Source organism: Haliotis rubra, unplaced genomic scaffold (genome assembly GCF_003918875.1).
Source record: "Haliotis rubra isolate DU_JTF1 unplaced genomic scaffold, ASM391887v1 Scf473, whole genome shotgun sequence".
Lineage (NCBI taxonomy): Eukaryota > Metazoa > Mollusca > Gastropoda > Lepetellida > Haliotidae > Haliotis > Haliotis rubra.
In genome coordinates, this window is record NW_025767161.1 from 516,202 (window position 1) to 536,002 (window position 19,801).

Genomic DNA, 19,801 nt, shown 5'->3' on the forward strand with positions numbered 1-19,801 from the left:
TAGTAGTAGTAGTAGTAGTAGTAGTAGTAGTAGTAGTAGTAGTAGTAGTAGTAGTAGTAGGAGAGGAAGAGGAGTAGTGGTTGTGGTAGTACATTTATAGAAGACTTTGAGATTGAGCATTACAGTTCAGAGTTATCTCCCTTCGTCTATCACGCTTCATTCGGGAACATAGTAACTGTGATTGGGCGATCCGTACTATTTCATGTGTTCTTTGGTTATAGTTGGAAATGAGAAACTCTCATTTCCAACTAAAACCAGTTAGAAAGTGGGAGGGGAAAACCTAAACATGATTTTGTTTACAACGATAACGACACTCAACTGACGTGTGCTATATTGTTATCATTCGAAATATCAGTAAGTTCATAAAATGTTTAAATGGGTACAACAAGGACTGGTCGGCTCGGAGTCAGTATAATGTGTCTGAGTAGGGTATTCATGCTTCACTGCGGCATGGTATCTCAGTGGGCTAGCACTATAAAACCAGCTTCAGTCTGGGCTAGTACAAGCAGCCGCACATACACATACACGCGCATGCACGTCGTCATATGAGCGAAATATTCTCAAGCACGACGTTAAACCCAATTTCACCTCACCTCACCTCATAAAATGTTTACCACGAAGCGCCATTAAAGTGCCTATTCTGTATTTTGTCAAACCAGTAAGACATGTGACCATATCACAAATTATTTAACATATTTGCGAAAAATTGAGATATTACAAATTTGATTGTAAATATAGGGCACAACTATTTTAAAATATCAGTAACTCTGTTGATATCACAAAATCTAGGTTTTCACAGTCTTAATTATAATATCCCAACATCTAAGGTGAAAACTTCTTTAGATTTATAAGAACCATTCATTCATATATAATGAGTTAATGATAACGGGGATTTTACACTAAAACGGCGTCAAATAGTCTAAAGAATTGTAAATAATTCTGTGGTTTATGGTGCTCTGGGTTTCGCTTTAATCAAGTTATTTCTAAACGTTAACTCCAGTGTTATTGCTAAACTGGTGCTGACTGGGTGTATCTGCTGGACTGTTATTGCTTAGGGGCTGTATTAAGGAAAGCGCCTTTCATGAAAAATGTTGCATCAGATCGGTCTAATCTGAGGAATGAGTAGTGAGGGAACGAGTTATCTGAGAACATGAACACGCCCATCACGGGTTTGTTTGCACTGCTTCCTCCAGCACCACTGAAGGTGTAAAGTCGCTGTGGGGATCAAATTCTATTTTTAACCAACCAATCAAGTAACCCCTTTCAGTGAAAGGAAAGCCAGCGTACGCCAGGCCAATCAGCGTTCAGCTCATGAAGGCAATATTTGATTTCCAATGTGCACTATGGCCTTGCAACCTCTGCTCTGTTCAATATCAGGCAGCGTTAGGGTTTAAAGAAAGGTCATGAACAGAGTTGTGCTCATTTCTTGTCATTTCTTGTCAAGTGTCATTTTATTACCCATTCAAAATTAGAAGCACGTTGCAAGGGAAAATACTGCCTATGTAATCCGAGCGCTCATTGGCGTGAACTCTCAACAGCACATGGTTCACTGGAACCAAGCTTTTCCTTGATTGGCTGTTAAAAAAAATACAGTCTACATTCACGGGTGTTGGAGGAAGGCAGTTAATGCTAACCCATGAAGTAGTATCGATGGAAGATACGGAAATATCCCGTACTGAGACAGCTCTGTACAGCCAACTAGCTTTTGCCTTCCGCCCTGCAGAAAGCATCAAATTCACATATAAATCACAGAAGAAAAGTGGAAAAAGTAGGCAACAGTGTTTGTTGTCACACAGCTGCCGGAATGTGGACAATTCTCAGCGTTGTTCCTACAGGCTTGAGCACTAGGTTGAGATGCCACTATGAATAGGGAAACGGTTTTCTTACTTCTCCATATCACAAGAATTCCAACCAGCGTCACTGGTGACACACCAGCGCGTCACAGCTGACACACAGGGTGTCACGGCTGACACACCATCGCGTCACGGCTGACACACGAGGGCGTCACGGCTGACATACCTGCACGTCACGGCTGACACACCTGCGCGTCACGGCTGACACACCAGCGCGTCACGGCTGACACACAAGGGCGTCACGGCTGACACACAAGGGCGTCACGGCTGACGTACAAGCGCGTCATACGTGCGTCTCCCCTTGACACGATCCTCCGTCGTCTGAGCGTGTTTTCATGGAACCATTCTGATGTAGGCTATACGAGGAATCTATATTCTTCATAATCACGTCGCTGATGGACCCGTTTTGTGACATTCTGGAGACAAGAATCGGGCTTGTCTTATCACTGTCTTTGTCTCGAGCGTGACCGTTCATGTACGGCTCTACCACAGTTGACGCTACCGAAGGGGGACGATCAGTTGCAGAATAGTTAGGCATCTGTGTAAGGGGTATAAGTGGGTCCTTAGATTCTGCTTCCACGCGTCTTGGTGCTTGCGATCGGGACCTGACGTGAGTATAAAACAGACTGAAGTTATTGGAAATTACTGGAAAGGTCAAGGCCACAAGCAGTACACCACAAACAGAGCAGGCTGTTCCAACAATGTATCCGATTGGAGTCCGTGGATAGATATCGCCGTATCCTACTGTTGTCATGGTGATGATGGCCCACCAGAAGCCGACGGGAATTGTGTTGAAGGTGTCACTGGGGTTCGTGGCGTCTTTCCTCTCTGTGTAGTAGATCATGGTGGCGAACACAAGCATCCCGATCATGAGGAAGATGAAGAGCATCATCAACTCCTGGAGACTCGCCTTCAGTGCATACACCAGCACCTTCAGCGCCTGGTAATGCTTCACAAGATGGAAGATGCGGAACATCCGGATGATCCTGAGGATGAACATAATCTCAATCACAAGTCTTTCGTTGAGGTAACAGGCTTTTTGATCCGATTTTTCGAATATAATCTGAACGTAGAGAGGAATCAAAGCCAGAAGGTCAATTATGTTCATTGGCGAACGTACGAAGTTCAGTTTATTCGGGGCTACCGTAAATCTTAATATCAGCTCCAGTGTAAAGAAGACGGTACAGATCAAGTCGATGATGTTGAGAGCCTCGTGTGAGGTGACGACGCTGGATATGCGGTCAACGCCGTCACATTTGGTCGTCACGTTGTTCGCTTTCCTCAACGACGGCAACGTCTCCAAACAAAAGCCGGCGATGGACAGAACAACGAACAGGAAGGACGTGATGCCGTACATCTGAAACAGAAGAAGAGAGTGAGAACGCGGTAAGTGGCGGCGGTCTGTAAATAATCGAGTCTGGACCAGACAATTCAGTGATCAACATCATGAGCACCAATCTACACAATCGGGATGCGATGACGTGTCAACCAAGTGAGTGAGTGAGTGAGGGTGGGAGGGTGGGTGGGTGGGTGGATGGGTGGATGGTAGGGTAGATGAGGGAAGGGGGAGGAAGGGAGTTTTTCTGCTGTATTTAGTTATAGCTAAGCTACATAACACTCAACTCTAAAAATATGCTTCTCTTCCAGTTGAAGAACCAACCCTGGTCGGACAGTAATCTACCCTACGCCTCAAGCCATTAGAACCTTGACGTTTAGCATACATTTCACCGGGGCTGGATCATTCCCACTGAGTTATGATTACAATTGACGCTTTGTATACTCGTAAGCATCACGAGTTTCCGGTTTAACAGAGTACGGAATAGTGAAGGACTCAATAAACAAAGCTAGAAAACGCAGCCTGTGAAGTTTCAAATGAAATCCGGCTTATGCTTAAAACATAATCAATCTTTAAATATTATTAAATCCAATATTATTTAAAAGTGTAGCATCTCAATTCGATGTAAAGGGCTGGTTTGTTCTCATTTAGGCGTGTCAGCAACAACCTGTGTAGTGGGTTGGAGCAACGTACTAACCGTTCAAGACTTGTGTCACTCCGGGATTCCCTCCCACATGAAGCAGACACGTCGTAATATAGCTGATATACTTGCAAAACCCACACTACAGAGTACATCTGAGTATATATATATTATAATATACTTGATTTAGTATGTTTGCACTTATAAATTTGACCAATAACAATACAAACGTTATTCAAGCACCACATATATTACCTTCAAATAACTATTTGTTTCATTTCAACAATCATCAAAAAAAGATTTATACTTTATTTTGCCTGCATCTGAACTATGCACCTGTAAACTGGCAAAATGTGTACTGATCGGTTTGACTGGGTACTATCTGAGAGCGGATAACTGATCAATACGAGCAGAGGTTACAGGTACAGGGAACCAGTCAAATCAATGTGATCACCTAAACTTTCTTCACTCACACCCTAGACGCCCTGACCCAGTGTAAAATAACGGGGAGGGTGTAGCTGATCACGCCGGACTCTCGGCTTCATTACAACCTCATCACCAGATATCTCCTCCATGAGCTTCCAAGGTCCATTTGAAGTCCTAGTCAGATGAGCCTTAGTCATGCACGAACACTGAAATTGGCAGGCTCGGTGATTGCCTCCCATAGCCGCCAGTCCAGATGTAAGTCGGGCTAATCTTGTAGAATGACTGACTGACTGACTGAGTTTGGTTTTACGCCGCTTTTAGTAATATTCCAGCAACATCACGGCGGGGGGACACCAGAAATGGGCTTCACACTTGTAGAATGAAAGGATAGAATAAGAGCTGATGAGGCTGGTGATAGCGGGCAGAACGAACCGCTAGAATGAAGATTACATTTATATGATAAACAACAGTACAGAAAAGGTTCTAACTATTAGTACTTATATTATACAGTAATATTCAGTTGTGAAAGAACTGAAGGTATTTATGAACATTGACGGAGTATTCTCTCCCAACTGCGGACAGAGAAACTAATCATTACCATCAGTTCTGACCAAACATTATAGTCCAATACATCTTTACAGTGGTCAGGTATACCCCCGAGGAGGAATGACAGGAATACATCATCGTTTTCCATCCACATTTTAACAAAAAATGTCTATGTCAAGAATATCACAGATTCTTTCAAATAGAGAATTCCTTTCTACTAGGTTTCTCCTGGCATGACATAAAACATGTTTCATAATGTCGTGAGCAACTAGACATAGACATTCCTTTGATTCTATTGGAGTTGCACCAAGCCTTATAATTCTCGCAATGTCAGTGAAGTTCTGAGGTCGTTCTAAAGCGAGTATCCATAGTCTATGTTCTCGTCCTGAACTTATTGTTAGATATCTGGAGAGAGACAACCTTGTCTGCAGTACATTTACCAACTGCATTTGATCATATGTAATTACCTCATCTTTGACTAGTTGCGACCAAGCATTTTTCTTCATAAACTTAGAATCACAAATGTAGTTACGGATTTCACTAAGCAGATTGTATTTGGAAACAAGCCGTAACATGTTAAAAACAGGTGATTTCATATCAAACTTATTCTTGTATATCAGTGATTCTTTACAGTGGTATTGGCTAAGGCGGGCTAGAAACATTCGTTTAAAGCTGCATCTTGTGTTGGCATTACAGAGTTTACCAAGGAGTAAGAGGCTTTGTTGATCTATATATCCTTGTAGGGATGTTATCCCGATTGAATCTCTTACAATTTCATTTGGCATGTACTTATTAAAGCCTTGGACTTTCTTACAGAAGTAGCGCTGGATGATTTCTAGCATTTCATATTCTTTAAGGGACAATTTGCCCCAAACTGTACATCCATACAAACCACAAGGTAGAATCACTTACTTGTTATGCTTACTGCCGACCTATATCTTGCGAAGGGCGCGGGTCGCCCAGTTGTCTAAAACACCGCAAGTCGCGGTGGAATCTTAGATTTGCCGTGATTATGTGTCTCGGTTTGATGGCACCAACTTCGGGTCTAGTGTTAAAGGTCTCTGAACGGCATCGCTTCTGATTTCCTTCCTTATCAATGATTGTTAGTATGTCAACATCCAGCGAAGATAGGGTTCAGTATGGTCTTCAGTAACCTATGCTTGTAGTAAAAGGCGCCTAACGGGATCGGGTAGTGAGGCTCGATGACTTGGTTCGCCACATGTCATCGTATCGCAATGGCGTAGATTGATGAGTCCAAACTCGATTATTTTCAGACCGCCACTAAATGCCGGAATATTGCTGAGTGCGGCGTTAAACAACAAACAAACAACAACATGTCAACATCGACTCGACGAATTTTAACGAATCATTATTCTGATAGTTAGTGCTGCGCAATATAACCGGTTTACCGGTATTTACCGGTTCAGACATGAAAACGATACGTATTGCGATACGCTGATCGAAAACCGGTATTTTGACATGAATTCGGAAAACTTCGTAACACTCGGAAATCTTCGGATATTTCCGTTTTTGAAGTTGTTCCTTTCCTATTTTTATTTGTGCCAAATATTATTTACATTTGTTTTTTGTCATGATTAAAAGTTTTTATTAAATCTTAATCAAGCATTGTGATTTTGTTGTGTTTTTGCTTTATAAATCAAGCATTAACTCGATTATACGTAGTTTTTTGTTGAAAAAAAACTTCTTGCAATATATTGCAATGCATATCGCAATATACGCTTTTGCATCGCAATATATCGCAATATGAAAATTCTCTGCAATACCCACCCCTACTGATAGCCCACATGACCAAATCTCTGCACACACAACAGGAATCGCCATACCGCCACAACTGGACAACCATAAGGAACTCGGTAAAACATGACAGCCCCAGATTTCACGGGGAATTGAATTATCAAATGAAACACCTCAGTTTCTACGAGAACCCAGGGATAATCTACGTCTTCTATTATCCCTGAAAAAACTAACTCAGTGCCCTCCGGAACCCTACAGAATCACCACCAGTTCTCCGAAGAATGACTATAGAATCTCCGAAAATGTTCCGAGAAATTTCTGCGGAATATGGAATTTGGAAAATTCTACGCCTTCATGAAGTAGCTGGATTTCGGGAAATGACAACAAAAGAAACGAATTATTTCTGATGTAGAATAATCAAACCACGCAGATCACACATCTCGGTAGAACACATATCGATCAGAAATATCTGAAATTAACATTGTTTAAATGTAATCGATGCAGCATTAAGCCAAACGAAACATCCCATTGACGTCACCGACAGCACGCGGCCGGGCGTTAGGATACTGATGAGTCAATGTATGATGCTTTAACTGTACTGAAACAAGATCGTCCGCACTTGCATTATTGGATCATTTAGAGCCGGGACCGTGACGAGATGATATCAACGTCACACAAGCACGATAACACCCATAAAAATCATCCCTTCATCAAACATCAAACCCCATTGAGAGCCCATGATGGCCATTTCCGAACAAAAGAAAACAAAAACGGTATCCCGCAAATCTAATATTCCGCTCCTTAGTCATACTGTTTCGTTCGTGCGTCGACTCCCCAATGCCCAGTTCGCTGCTAAAGTCTCGCGAGAGCTGCGATCATAATTTAAGTCTCGCGAGATCTGCGATCATAATTTAGACACCAGGGGTCTCTGTGCTGAAACCCAAGATGGCTTCTCTGAAATTGGTTTTAGCTGTTACGGCTTCCTGTGACTATCGGCGAAGCTGTGTGGTTCTAGGTTTTTTATCGGGGGAATAAAAACACGGTGTTTTGTTTTACTGTCAGTCCGTAGAACAGGGCGGGGGAGTAAAGTGAATCTTGCGCTACCACTTACTATCATGCTGTCTTAAAGAGATACACCTGGCGAATGTAAGGGAATTCTAATTTTATGACTTCTTGTCCCCTTAGCGAGAATGCGAGGCTGGAGCCGAACTTTCATGACATCAGTGGGACGGCAGGTGGAAATAATGCCCGCCCTCGACTTCTGTGACAAGTACCTCTGGCAGTAATTTTCATGAATGACTGGACCATCGAACCTTAACTTAGTACTCGAATATCCGTGGGTTCAAGCGACAGCTCCTAAACAATGACTTAAAAACTAGAAAATTTGAATATATTTATATTGCTTTTGTCATATTGCGTTTTATATACGAATATTACCAAGGACTCGGATACAGGCGGAAGTATTGACAGTAAAATTCTCACTGAAGATATTTTTGGTCGTTAATGATTGGCAACTTAGTTCAGGATGTTCGGCCGTTGTTATTGTTTGTCTAAGGAACGTGGTGTTATCTGAAGGTTTCGTCGTTAATAATTGAAAAGTACTTGATCAGCTGAACATGAAAAATTGTGTATGACGTCTTGCTGTTGATGCGCAAGAAACGCACATTACCTACATGTCCTCAAAAAAAGAATATTGATGATTTCAGGAAAACCCTTCTTGCAACTTTTTAAAGTATTATCTGTCAATTGTAAAATAATTTAATTAAAATAGACACTTTCTTCACAAAGCTGGGACCTTTAATGAAACGTTATTCAATCGGGGCAAGTTATCCGCATTTCTTCATAATTCGTAGGTTACTCTGTAATCTCATACAAATGAAGCAATCTTGCAGTGAGTGTGGTTTTACGCCGCTTTTAGCAATATCCCTGCAATATCACAGCAGAAATGGAGAATCGAACCCGGGTCTTCAGCGTGAAGAGCAGACGTTTCAACCGTTAGGCTATCCCACCGCCCCATCAACCTTAAGGAATATAATTAACTTTAGTCTTAATAATGCGCTTCATGAACAGATGATATATCAATATTCAATTAAAACATTACACAATTGCACAACAGCTAAGTGATAAAAGGACACAGGAGTTGTAGCAACAAATAGAGCCAAACATGTTGCTGCAAAGTCAAACCGAGTATTAGTTTCCTGTGCTAAAGAATAACAAACAATATGTCATATACTTTGGACACAGGTACGTACATTATTACAAAACAACGTAATTTATTGAACCTAGCTTTGCAACAACTGAAGTGGGTGAGTTGAGTTTAATGACGCTTTATAAATCTTTTTTTCGATTGTTAATTGGATTGTCAATATAGTGTCAGAGAATATTAACATGGAAAGAGACCATTGTATTTTCACGAAATTGTGGTGGAACTCAAGAATCAAAATTTGTGCGGATCGGAGATTCAAACCGGCGATAATTCTACCCTGATACGGCTAGGGGAGCGATGCCTGAAGCAACTGGACTACCGTTGGCCACTGCAGTCATAACCGGAATGTCTTTAGAAAGGGTGCGTTGTTCTCAGCCTGTGCCAGTAAGGTTCACAAACCACCCACAACACCGAGACAATGATCAATCAAGGGAGATAATCAGGGTGTATCCGAGATTCCAACTCATGATCAGCTGATCTGACAGCATAGCAATGTTTTCGGACAAGTCGCAGGGACGCCCGAAGGGTAGGATCTGAATGTACTCAAGGGGTATGTCTTGCATCAAACGAGTGAGTAGGTTTTATACCCCTTTCAGCAATATTCCTGCAATATCACGCGGGGGCACCAGAAATGGGCTTCACAAAAGGTTACCAGAAGGGGAATCGAATCCGGGACTTCAACGTGACGAGCAGACGCTTTGACCATCTTTGCCCGCGAGCAAATGGGGTCGATGGATAAGTAAGTAGCATGAGCGTATATCATATACCTTGTTCTAACCCATATTTTTCCTCAAATGGTTCAGAGCAAATTTCCTAACAAAATACATTCAGTACAGCCAGGGCGTTAAAGTGAATGGGTGCATCACAGACCATCAGCATTTCCATGTTGAATTATTCACTATGTCAAGGTCTAAAGAAGTAACGTGGTACTAATGCTTCCTCGCTCCCTACTCTTTGAGGAACAAAGGAGACTAACTTCAAAGCGAATCCCGTCGGCTTTGTTGTAACAATAAGCCAATTGTTATACATGCCTTTTTGCTATTAACCTCCTTGCTACCAACATTATGTTCAATACCCATGACAAAAACGGCACATGAAACAAACAGGTAAAAATATCCACCAGCAAGACACAACTTAGAGAAAAACACGCGACTGAAGCTGAAGTGATCGTTTTGTAAGAAATTCTGACCATGTAACATGCATGTATGCTCCGCATTCGGCCGACCACTAAAGAACCAGTTATGTATTTTGAAGAAGTCTATTGACTATGCAACCCTACAAATGGGACCATCAATCCTCAGGATAACTCATGATTGGACATGATGAATGCGTCGCAATCTAGCGTTCACGCAGCTCCTAAAAAGACCAGTCGTAACATACAAATTAAGCCATTATGCAAAAAACAACGCGCAGCAGATTTCCAATTTCTATGGTGATTTCATGAGTGTTTAGGGAGCGGTGTTTTCGACCTGTCAATTCGACTCATTTGCTTCATATGCGTCAGGCCATTCTCCTAACTGCCGGTTGACGGAAGCATTTAGAATAAAACATCTCATCAAGCTCTCATAAATAATTTATGGTTAACACGTCTTTGATTTTCGGGAAAGTTCTACCCAACATGGCCTGGCAACACATTAAACAAGACGTCATACCCTTGGGGAGGGCAGGGGAAATTATTAACTTTTTTCTGTTAATGTCGAGAGAATGCGGCACATAATTTATTAACAAGAACTTCTATTCTCTCAACAGGCAATTTTCTACTGCATAACACGACACTCATGTTCTCGACTGACGAGAAGCTTTGACTTTTGTTTGTTTGTTCAACGCTGCACTCAGCAATATTCAAGCTATATGGCGGCAGTCTGGAAATAAATGGGTCTGGACTAGACAATCTAGTGATCAACAGCATGAGCATCGATAGTGTCAACCGCGTCAGCGAGCCTGACTACCCGATCCCGTTAGTCGCCTCTTACGACAAGCACTGGATGCTAAAGATCAATTCTAACCCGGATCTTTCACGGGTGGGTGCGTTGGCAGTTTCAGGAATACCGAGCACGATGTCGTTTCATATCTGCGTAATCGACAGCCGTTGTAGTAGTTGATGTTGTCGCGGTAAGGATGCTGTTTGCGTGGTCGTTTCAAACAGACTGCGATGGTAATACGCCAAGATGTCGCGGAACACCGCCCACGATGGTGGATCAAGTCCGCAATAACACATGATGTGTCTGATTGTGTCTGTTGCTCTTTTTCCCCAGTCAGACGAATGAGACACTTAGTTTGAAAATTGCCATCTGTAAACTGTCGTTAAGATAGAAATAAATACGTCAGTGTTGTAAATACATTACGTTGTGTAATTGGCAATAAAACGGCAACACACTGAACATGAAGACCGACGTTGATGAAGCCGGTCGAAGGTGATTAAACGCGAACATGCTCACAGTCTTCATGTATAAATATGAGTATCATTACCGGCAATCCATCTTTGTCTCTGAAACACAATTGATTCACTTCCTCCACCGCCACGGACTCTCTGACATGCCAACATCATCAACAGCACTAACTTTCTCCTTCCTGCACGCACACACATGTACGTACACACAGACGTGCTCCATGAATCATTAACCAATGTTAGTCGTTTTATCTCAAAATTAGTAATATATTTTGTTTTCTATTATTTCATAAACAAATCAATAACTTCTCAAAAACATGGATTCTTATAAAATTCATTATTTTGAAACAAATGAATAGTCATGCATAAATTCATGGACGGAGTCGGTGTGTCCGCATGGTAGTTCAACATTCACCATACTGCTTGAATAGCCATGCATTAGTGCATGGAAGGCGTCGTTGGGTGTGCACAGCAGTTCAACATTTACCATACTGCTTGAAAAACCATGCATTGATGCATAGAAGGCGTCGTTGGGTGTGCACAGCACTTCAACATTCACCATACTGCTTGAATAGTTATGCATTAATACATAGAAGGCGTCGTTGGGTGTGCACAGCAGTTCAACATTCACCATACTGCTTGAATAGCCATGCATTAGTGCATGGAAGGCGTCGTTGGGTGTGCACAGCAGTTCAACAGTCAGCATACTGCTTGAATATTCATGCATTAATACATAGAAGGCGTCGTTGGGTGTGCACAGCAGTTCAACATTCACCATACTGCTTGAATAGTCATGCATTAATGCATAGAAGGCGTCGTTGGGTGTGCACAGCAGTTCAACAGTCACCATACTGCTTGAATAATCATGCTTTAATACATAGAAGGCGTCGTTGGGTGTGCATCGCAGTTCAACATTCACCATACTGCTTGAATAGCCATGCATTAATACATGGAATCCGTCGTTGGGTGTGCACAGCAGTTCAACATTCACCATACTGCTTCAATAATCATGCATTAATACATAGAAGGCGTCGTTGGGTGTGCACAGCAGTTCAACATTCACTATACTGCTTGAATAGCCATGCATTGATACATAGAAGGCGTCGTTGGGTGTGCACAGCAGTTCAACATTCACCATACTGCTTGAAAAACCATGCATTGATACATAGAAGGCGTCGTTGGGTGTGCATCGCAGCTCCACATTCACCATACTGCTTGAATAGCCATGCATTAATACATAGAAGGCGTCGTTGGGTGTGCACAGCAGTTCAATAGTCACCATACTGCTTGAATAGTTATGCATTGATGCATAGAAGGCGTCGTTGGGTGTGCACAGCAGTTCAATATTTACCATACTGCTTGAATAGTTATGCATTAATGCATGGAAGGCGTCATTGGGTGTGCACAGCAGTTCAACATTCACCATACTGCTTGAAAAACCATGCATTGGTGCATAGACGGCGTCGTTGGGTGTGCACAGCAGTTCAATATTTACCATACTGCTTGAATAGCCATGCATTAGTGCATGGAAGGCGTCGTTGGGTGTGCACAGCACTTCAACATTCACCATACTGCTTGAATAGCCATGCATTAATGCATAGAAGGCGTCGTTGGGTGTGCACAGCAGTTCAACATTCACCATACTGCTTGAATAATCATGCATTAATACATAGAAGGCGTCGTTGGGTGTGCACAGCAGTTCAACAGTCAGCATACTGCTTGAATAGCCATGCATTAATACATAGAAGGCGTCGTTGGGTGTGCACAGCAGTTCAACATTCACCATACTGCTTGAATAGCCATGCATTAATGCATAGAAGGCAGAAGGCGTCGTTGGGTGCACAGCAGTTCAACATTCACATTCACCCATACTGCTTGAATAATCATGCATTAATACATAGAAGGCGTCGTTGGGTGTGCACAGCAGTTCAACATTCACCATACTGCTTGAATAGCCATGCATTAATGCATAGAAGGCGTCGTTGGGTGTGCACAGCAGTTCAACATTCACCATACTGCTTTGAATAATCATGCATTAATACATAGAAGGCGTCATTGGGTGTGCACAGCAGTTCAACATTCACCATACTGCTTGAATAGCCATGCATTAATGCATAGAAGGCGTCGTTGGGTGTGCACAGCAGTTCAACATTCACCATACTGCTTGAAAAACCATGCATTGATGCATAGAAGGCGTCGTTGGGTGTGCATCGCAGTTCCACATTCACCATACTGCTTGAATAGCCATGCATTAATGCATAGAAGGCGTCGTTGGGTGTGCACAGCAGTTCAATATTCACCATACTGCTTGAATAGTTATGCATTGATGCATAGAAGGCGTCGTTGGGTGTGCACAGCAGTTCAATATTTACCATACTGCTTGAATAGTTATGCATTAATGCATGGAAGGCGTCATTGGGTGTGCACAGCAGTTCAACATTCACCATACTGCTTGAAAACCATGCATTGGTGCATAGAAGGCGTCGTTGGGTGTGCACAGCAGTTCAAGCATTCACCATACTGCTTGAATAGCCATGCATTAGTGCATGGAAGGCGTCGTTGGGTGTGCACAGCACTTCAACATTCACCATACTGCTTGAATAGCCATGCATTAATGCATAGAAGGCGTCGTTGGGTGTGCACAGCAGTTCAACATTCACCATACTGCTTGAATAATCATGCATTAATACATAGAAGGCGTCGTTGGGTGTGCACAGCAGTTCAACAGTCAGCATACTGCTTGAAAAACCATGCATTGATGCATAGAAGGCGTCGTTGGGTGTGCACAGCAGTTCAATATTCACCATACTGCTTGAATAGCCATGCATTAATGCATAGAAGGCGTCGTTGGGTGTGCACAGCAGTTCAACATTCACCATACTGCTTGAATAGTTATGCATTAATGCATAGAAGTCGTCGTTGGGTGTGCACAGCAGTTCAACATTCACCATACTGCTTGAATAGTTATGCATTAATGCATAGAAGTCGTCGTTGGGTGAGCACAGCAGTTCAACATTCACTGTCACTGTTACAAACATTAATGTTATTCCCACACAGTTGTTATGGTCTACTCTGGGTTTATCGCCAATGCTTCCCAAACACCTAAAGATTCAGGTTGGACTTATATACAGCAACCATTGCTTGTCGAAGTAACGGGTCGGGTGGTCAGACTCGGCGATTTGTTTGGTGCATATTGCATTGAGTAAATCCATGCCTGTGGTCCCAGTGACTGGATTGTCTGGTTTGGGCTCGGAATTTTACAGACCGCTGTCATATAGCCGGAATGGATACTGTATAAACAACCGTACGTGGTGTTGTGTGGTCCTTTGCACAGAACTCAGGTCACAAATCAGTTGAAGTTAAGTAAAGTTGGGCGCGGAGAGTCTTTGGATGGGTAACAGTGTGTAGCAGCTTGACCCCTGAGAATTTCTAGGACTTCAGTCTTGCCCTACAACGAAGAATATGTAATACATGTGGTCTCACCTTAGGCAAGTGTGTTTGTTCAAAATTGCTTTTGTTCACCAAGCAGTAAATGGGTACCCGATGGGATATGTCATGTGACTATAACCTACTAGCGCCTCACAAGCAGCTTGGGTTATCTGGGGTAATAATAGTGTAAATATTCTGTAGCGCTTAGAGCATACTGTAGGGTGTGGAATAGGCGAACTATAAATATGCATCTGTTATCATTAACTTTTCTACCCGTGAAGATCCGGGTTAGAATATTGATCTTCAGTAACCCATGCTTGTCGTAAGAGGCGACTAACGGGATCGGGTGGTCAGGCTCGCTGATTTGGTTGACATATGTCATCGGTTCCCAACTGCGCAGATCGATGCTCATGCTGTTGATCACTGGATTGTCTGGTCCATACTCGATTATTTACAGACTGCCGCCATATAGCTGGAGTATTGCTGAGTGCGGCGTAAAACTAAACTCACTCACTCACTCACTCATTAACCTTTCTCCATAGTGGAGGTCTTCCTATATACTAGACTTCCTACAGATCTTTACACACGTCCGGGGACACTATAACTTTTCCGCCAGGTCTTGATTGGAACTGTACAAGTTCTTTACTGAAGTCTGGCTACAAATCGCGATTCATTCAAACACGATTGATCGCAATCAAAGTTTCAATCTGAATCAATTTTCGAAATCATTCCTCTATTTTGGGAGCAATCAATCGATTTGCTGCCAATCACCCTCCCGATTCTCCTCTTCCCCTTCATCCGGGCACCTATTTCAGACGACACCATGACAGGCACGTCTCCCTGAACAGAGAGAGTTATTCACAAGCTGGCAAGTTGTTCACAAGGGTATAATCCCATCTTGTAATATGCCATTCACTCCTGTCTGTAGTCATGTTTGACCAACCCATATCCACAATATATAATCAAGCAGTCATCTAATAGGGACAGATCAAGTCCTTTAGTGAAATAAATAATTTGGACAAAATGGCTGATTAATATTTTGATGAATGCATGATCCATGTTCATGCGACGTTAAACCCATTTCACGTCATGTGACCTCGCTCCCCATTGTTTGCTGACCAGACGGCTGACCAGTGATCTGTCTTCCAAAACATAATAACAATATTTTGTAGCCGACTGCTTAGTGTGATCTCGAAAAACTCAATACATTTACCTACAAATTCAATATTAAGGCGACAGAAAAATTACTACAAATATTTTTTAAACCGGCCAAAACCTGGATACCATGCTAACATTACTAAACAAATAAAATATCAGCACTCAAAAACGATCTAACTTAGAATCCGTGTCACTGATTCATCTTACTGTGCCAACCCCGGTGTAATTCCAGTGCTATATTGATTTAAACCTGTTTATGTAATAACGAAGCATGGCCTGTCACTGAATCCAGCGATCAATTTTACCTGGATTCCCAAACAACGCGAGATCACGTAGGTACTGCACGAGATGTCCTCGTTACTAAACGTACTGTGTATATAGCTGCCCCGTGCAGGAGGGGATTCGGAAATACTCGGCTTTTGTCGGCAGTGATGAAAATATGGATCAAAATTATGCTCCGATGTGTAGAAAGCAATGTGTTGTCGAATGCAGGGTCATTACATACCCACTATGGGCGGTGGGGTAGTGTGAAGCCCATTTCTGGTGTCCCCCGCGCGATATTGCGGAAAGACTGCTAAAAGCGGCGTAAAACCATACTCACTCACATACCCACAATGGCCGATTCATGGTCAGTTGTGTACTTTCAGCGACAATATGATATGAAACAACAAACATGAAACTTTGTTAACCACAAACATGAAACTTTGTTAACCACAAACATGAAACTTCGCTAACAACAATAATAAAACTAGAAACATGAAACCAAGTTTACCAAAAACGTAAAACCTAGCTAACCACAATCATGAAACTTCGTTAGCTACGAACATGAAACCTCTTTAACCATAAAACCCAGCTGGCAAAAAATATGCAACCTTGCTTTCCTCAAATTTCACGACCGCCTCCGTGGTGTAGTGGTTAGAGCGTCCGCCCGGAGAGTGGAAGGTCGCGGGTTCGATCCCCGACCGCGTCATACCAAAAGACGTTAAAATATGGTACTTGTTGGTCCCTGCCTGGCGCTCGGCACTAATGGGTACAACAAGGACTGGTCGGCTTGGAGTCAGTATAATGTGTCTGAGCGGGGTATTCATGCTTCACTGCGGCATGGTATCTCAGTGGGCTAGCACTATAAAACCAGCTTAAGTCTGGGCTAGTACAAGCAGCCGCAAATACACACACATACACACGCATGCACGTCGTCATATGATCGAAATATTCGCAAGCACGAAGTTAAACCCAATTTCACCTCACCTCACCTCAAATTTCACAGAACCACCAAAACATATGATCTATTCGAGGAAAGCTTCATATCTCCTTAAATCTGTCGACTTTACATGATTCAATGTTACTGTGTATTGAAATAATCCAGCTATGTGGCATCGACCATGTCGTCACTAAATATCTATTTGGTATCCAATGAACAGATCTATTTTCTAGCATAATGACTTAATATTCACTAACCTTGTATGAAGAGTTAGCCTTTATCCTGCAGTTTGCGCAATCGGAACATGCCCAATGAATAGTAATGCCTCGGATTGTATTTTTCTTTTACAGTTTTCCGAAATAATGTTACACAATACGGGTTCTATTCAACATGCAATTACTTTTATTCTTTAGGGCATATTGGTTATCCGAGACTCTGACTACAAATAGTTATCAAACAATTGTTCGATTTGTTTCTCAAATACATTAACTCCACCCAGTGAGTTCTTCATTTTATGCGGATGTCGATTTTAGCCGCCGAGTAGTTTTATTCATATACATTATCCTTAAAATCATGAACACACATAATGATTGCTTTTCATCCCGCAGAAATCAATTTAACGTGGAGGAGGAATGCATGTCACGATTCCACCAGAGAGACGGGATTGATTCTGGAAGAAATGGCGCTGTCTACGCCTGTATTGATGAATATACTTCACCAAGGCCTCATACACTTCACCAAGCCGGCATGAACTTCACCAAGGTATCATGAACTTCACCAAGGTATCATGAACTTCACCAAGGTTTTATGTACTTCACCAAGGTATCATACACTTCACCAAGGTATCATGAACTTCACCAAGGTATCATGAACTTCACCAAGGTTTTATGTACTTCACCAAGGTATCATACACTTCACCAAGGTTTTATGTACTTCACCAAGGTATCATACACTTCACCAAGGTATCATGAACTTCACCAAGGTATCATGAACTTCACCAAGGTTTTATGTACTTCACCAAGGTATCATACACTTCACCAAGGTATCATGAACTTCACCAAGGTATCATGAACTTCACCAAGGTTTTATGTACTTCACCGAGGTATCATACACTTCACCAAGGTTTTATGTACTTCACCAAGGTTTTATGTACTTCACCAAGGTTTTATGTACTTCACCAAGGTTTTATGTACTTCACCGAGGTATCATGAACTTCACCAAGGTTTTATGTACTTCACCAAGGTATCATGAACTTCACCAAGGTTTTATGTACTTCACCAAGGTATCATGAACCAAGACCAAGGTTTTATGTACTTCACCAAGGTATCATACAACTTCACCAAGGTTTTATGTACTTCACCAAGGTATCATGAACTTCACCAAGGTATCATGAACTTCACCAAGGTTTTATGTACTTCACCGAGGTATCATACACTTCACCAAGGTTTTATGTACTTCACCAAGGTATCATGAACTTCACCAAGGTATCATGAACTTCACCAAGGTATCATGAACTTCACCAAGGTTTTATGTACTTCACCAAGGTATCATACACTTCACCAAGCCGGCATGAACTTCACCAAGGTATCATGAACTTCACCAAGGTATCATGAACTTCACCAAGGTATCATGAACTTCACCAAGGTTTTATGTACTTCACCAAGGCCTCATAAACTTCATCAAGGCTTCACACACTTCACAAAGGCCTCACACATTTCACCAAGGCCGCATAAAAATCACCAAGGTATCATGCACTTCACCAAGCCCTCATGCACTTCACCAAGGCCGCCTGCACTTCACCAAGGTGTAACACACTTCACCAAGGTGTTACACACTTCACCAAGGTTACACACTTCACCAAGGCCGCCTGCACTTCACCAAGGTGTTACACACTTCACCAAGGGGTTACACACTTCACCAAGGGGTTACACACTTCACCAAGGGGTTACACACTTCACCAAGACTGCATGAACTTAACCAAGGTATCAGAAGATACACCAAGCTATCATAAACTTCAACAAGACCGCATGAACTTGACCAAGGTATCCTGTGCTCCACCAAGCCTGCATGAACTTAACCAAGGCTTCACACACTTCACCAAGGCCACATGAACTTCACCAAGGTATCATGAACTTACCAACGCAACGCATGTACCTCACCGAGCCTCGCCGATCTGCCAACTCGCTATGCAACCACGTGAACGTCAACGATTTTAGCATCACTGAATACACAAATTCCCAGAACACGAGTTTCCTGATTCCTCACGTGGGGATAGATCCGACTCGTTGATAAACGCGACCGTTCCCCGGGGCAGGCAAGTTATGGAAACAGCTGATGTAATGAGCAAATAATCCACACGAATAGTATTTAATATTTATGTAATATAAGATAATCAGTGAAATTATATTGATATTTATCAGGAGCCTGGGAAGAACAAATAGCCTCACGAAATAACGCATATGTCGCACAGAAAGGTCTAGCAGGACGAGCTGCTGACAAGGATTGATGTGATTCTATCGGAGATCGCGTATTAAACTGATATCGCGTTGGATTTGAATACGATGTAGATACATCCGGCACTCGTTAAACCGATGTCATAGGTGCGGTCGGGGCTTTACATTTGAAGCATTTGGTGACTGTTTTCAGCCTTGTAACATTTCGATAATATCTCGTTCAGTCAAATCTAATTTTAAAGCGTGTATTTGTTCTATCTAACGGTATGGTTACAACCATCTCTCGAAACCTAGCATGAGTTGGATTGAAGACGAAATAGATGTAACCATATTTCTAAATCAGCATCAATTTGGGTAAAACAATACAAATGACTCCCTTAATCAAGAACGCCGGAAAAACTGCCCCTGT

General features: G+C 42.3%; 1 protein-coding gene across 2 annotated transcripts in view; it reads right to left on the minus strand.

Annotated features, from left to right (window-relative positions):
- Positions 1-590: 590 nt before the first annotated feature.
- LOC124290769 (potassium voltage-gated channel subfamily C member 2-like) overlaps positions 591-19,801 on the minus strand; it is a 70,431-nt gene continuing 51,220 nt past the window's right edge. Inside the window, exons 3-4 of one of the 2 annotated variants that reach the window (XM_046727594.1) lie at positions 2,090-3,210; positions 591-1,916 (exon numbers count right to left, since the gene is read on the minus strand). In XM_046727594.1, the coding sequence (XP_046583550.1) occupies positions 2,137-3,210 (1,074 nt within the window). In that variant the 3' untranslated portion in view covers positions 591-1,916; positions 2,090-2,136. Of the gene's footprint in view, positions 3,211-19,801 lie in introns of both variants that reach the window. The other variant, XM_046727592.1, reaches the window with a different exon arrangement.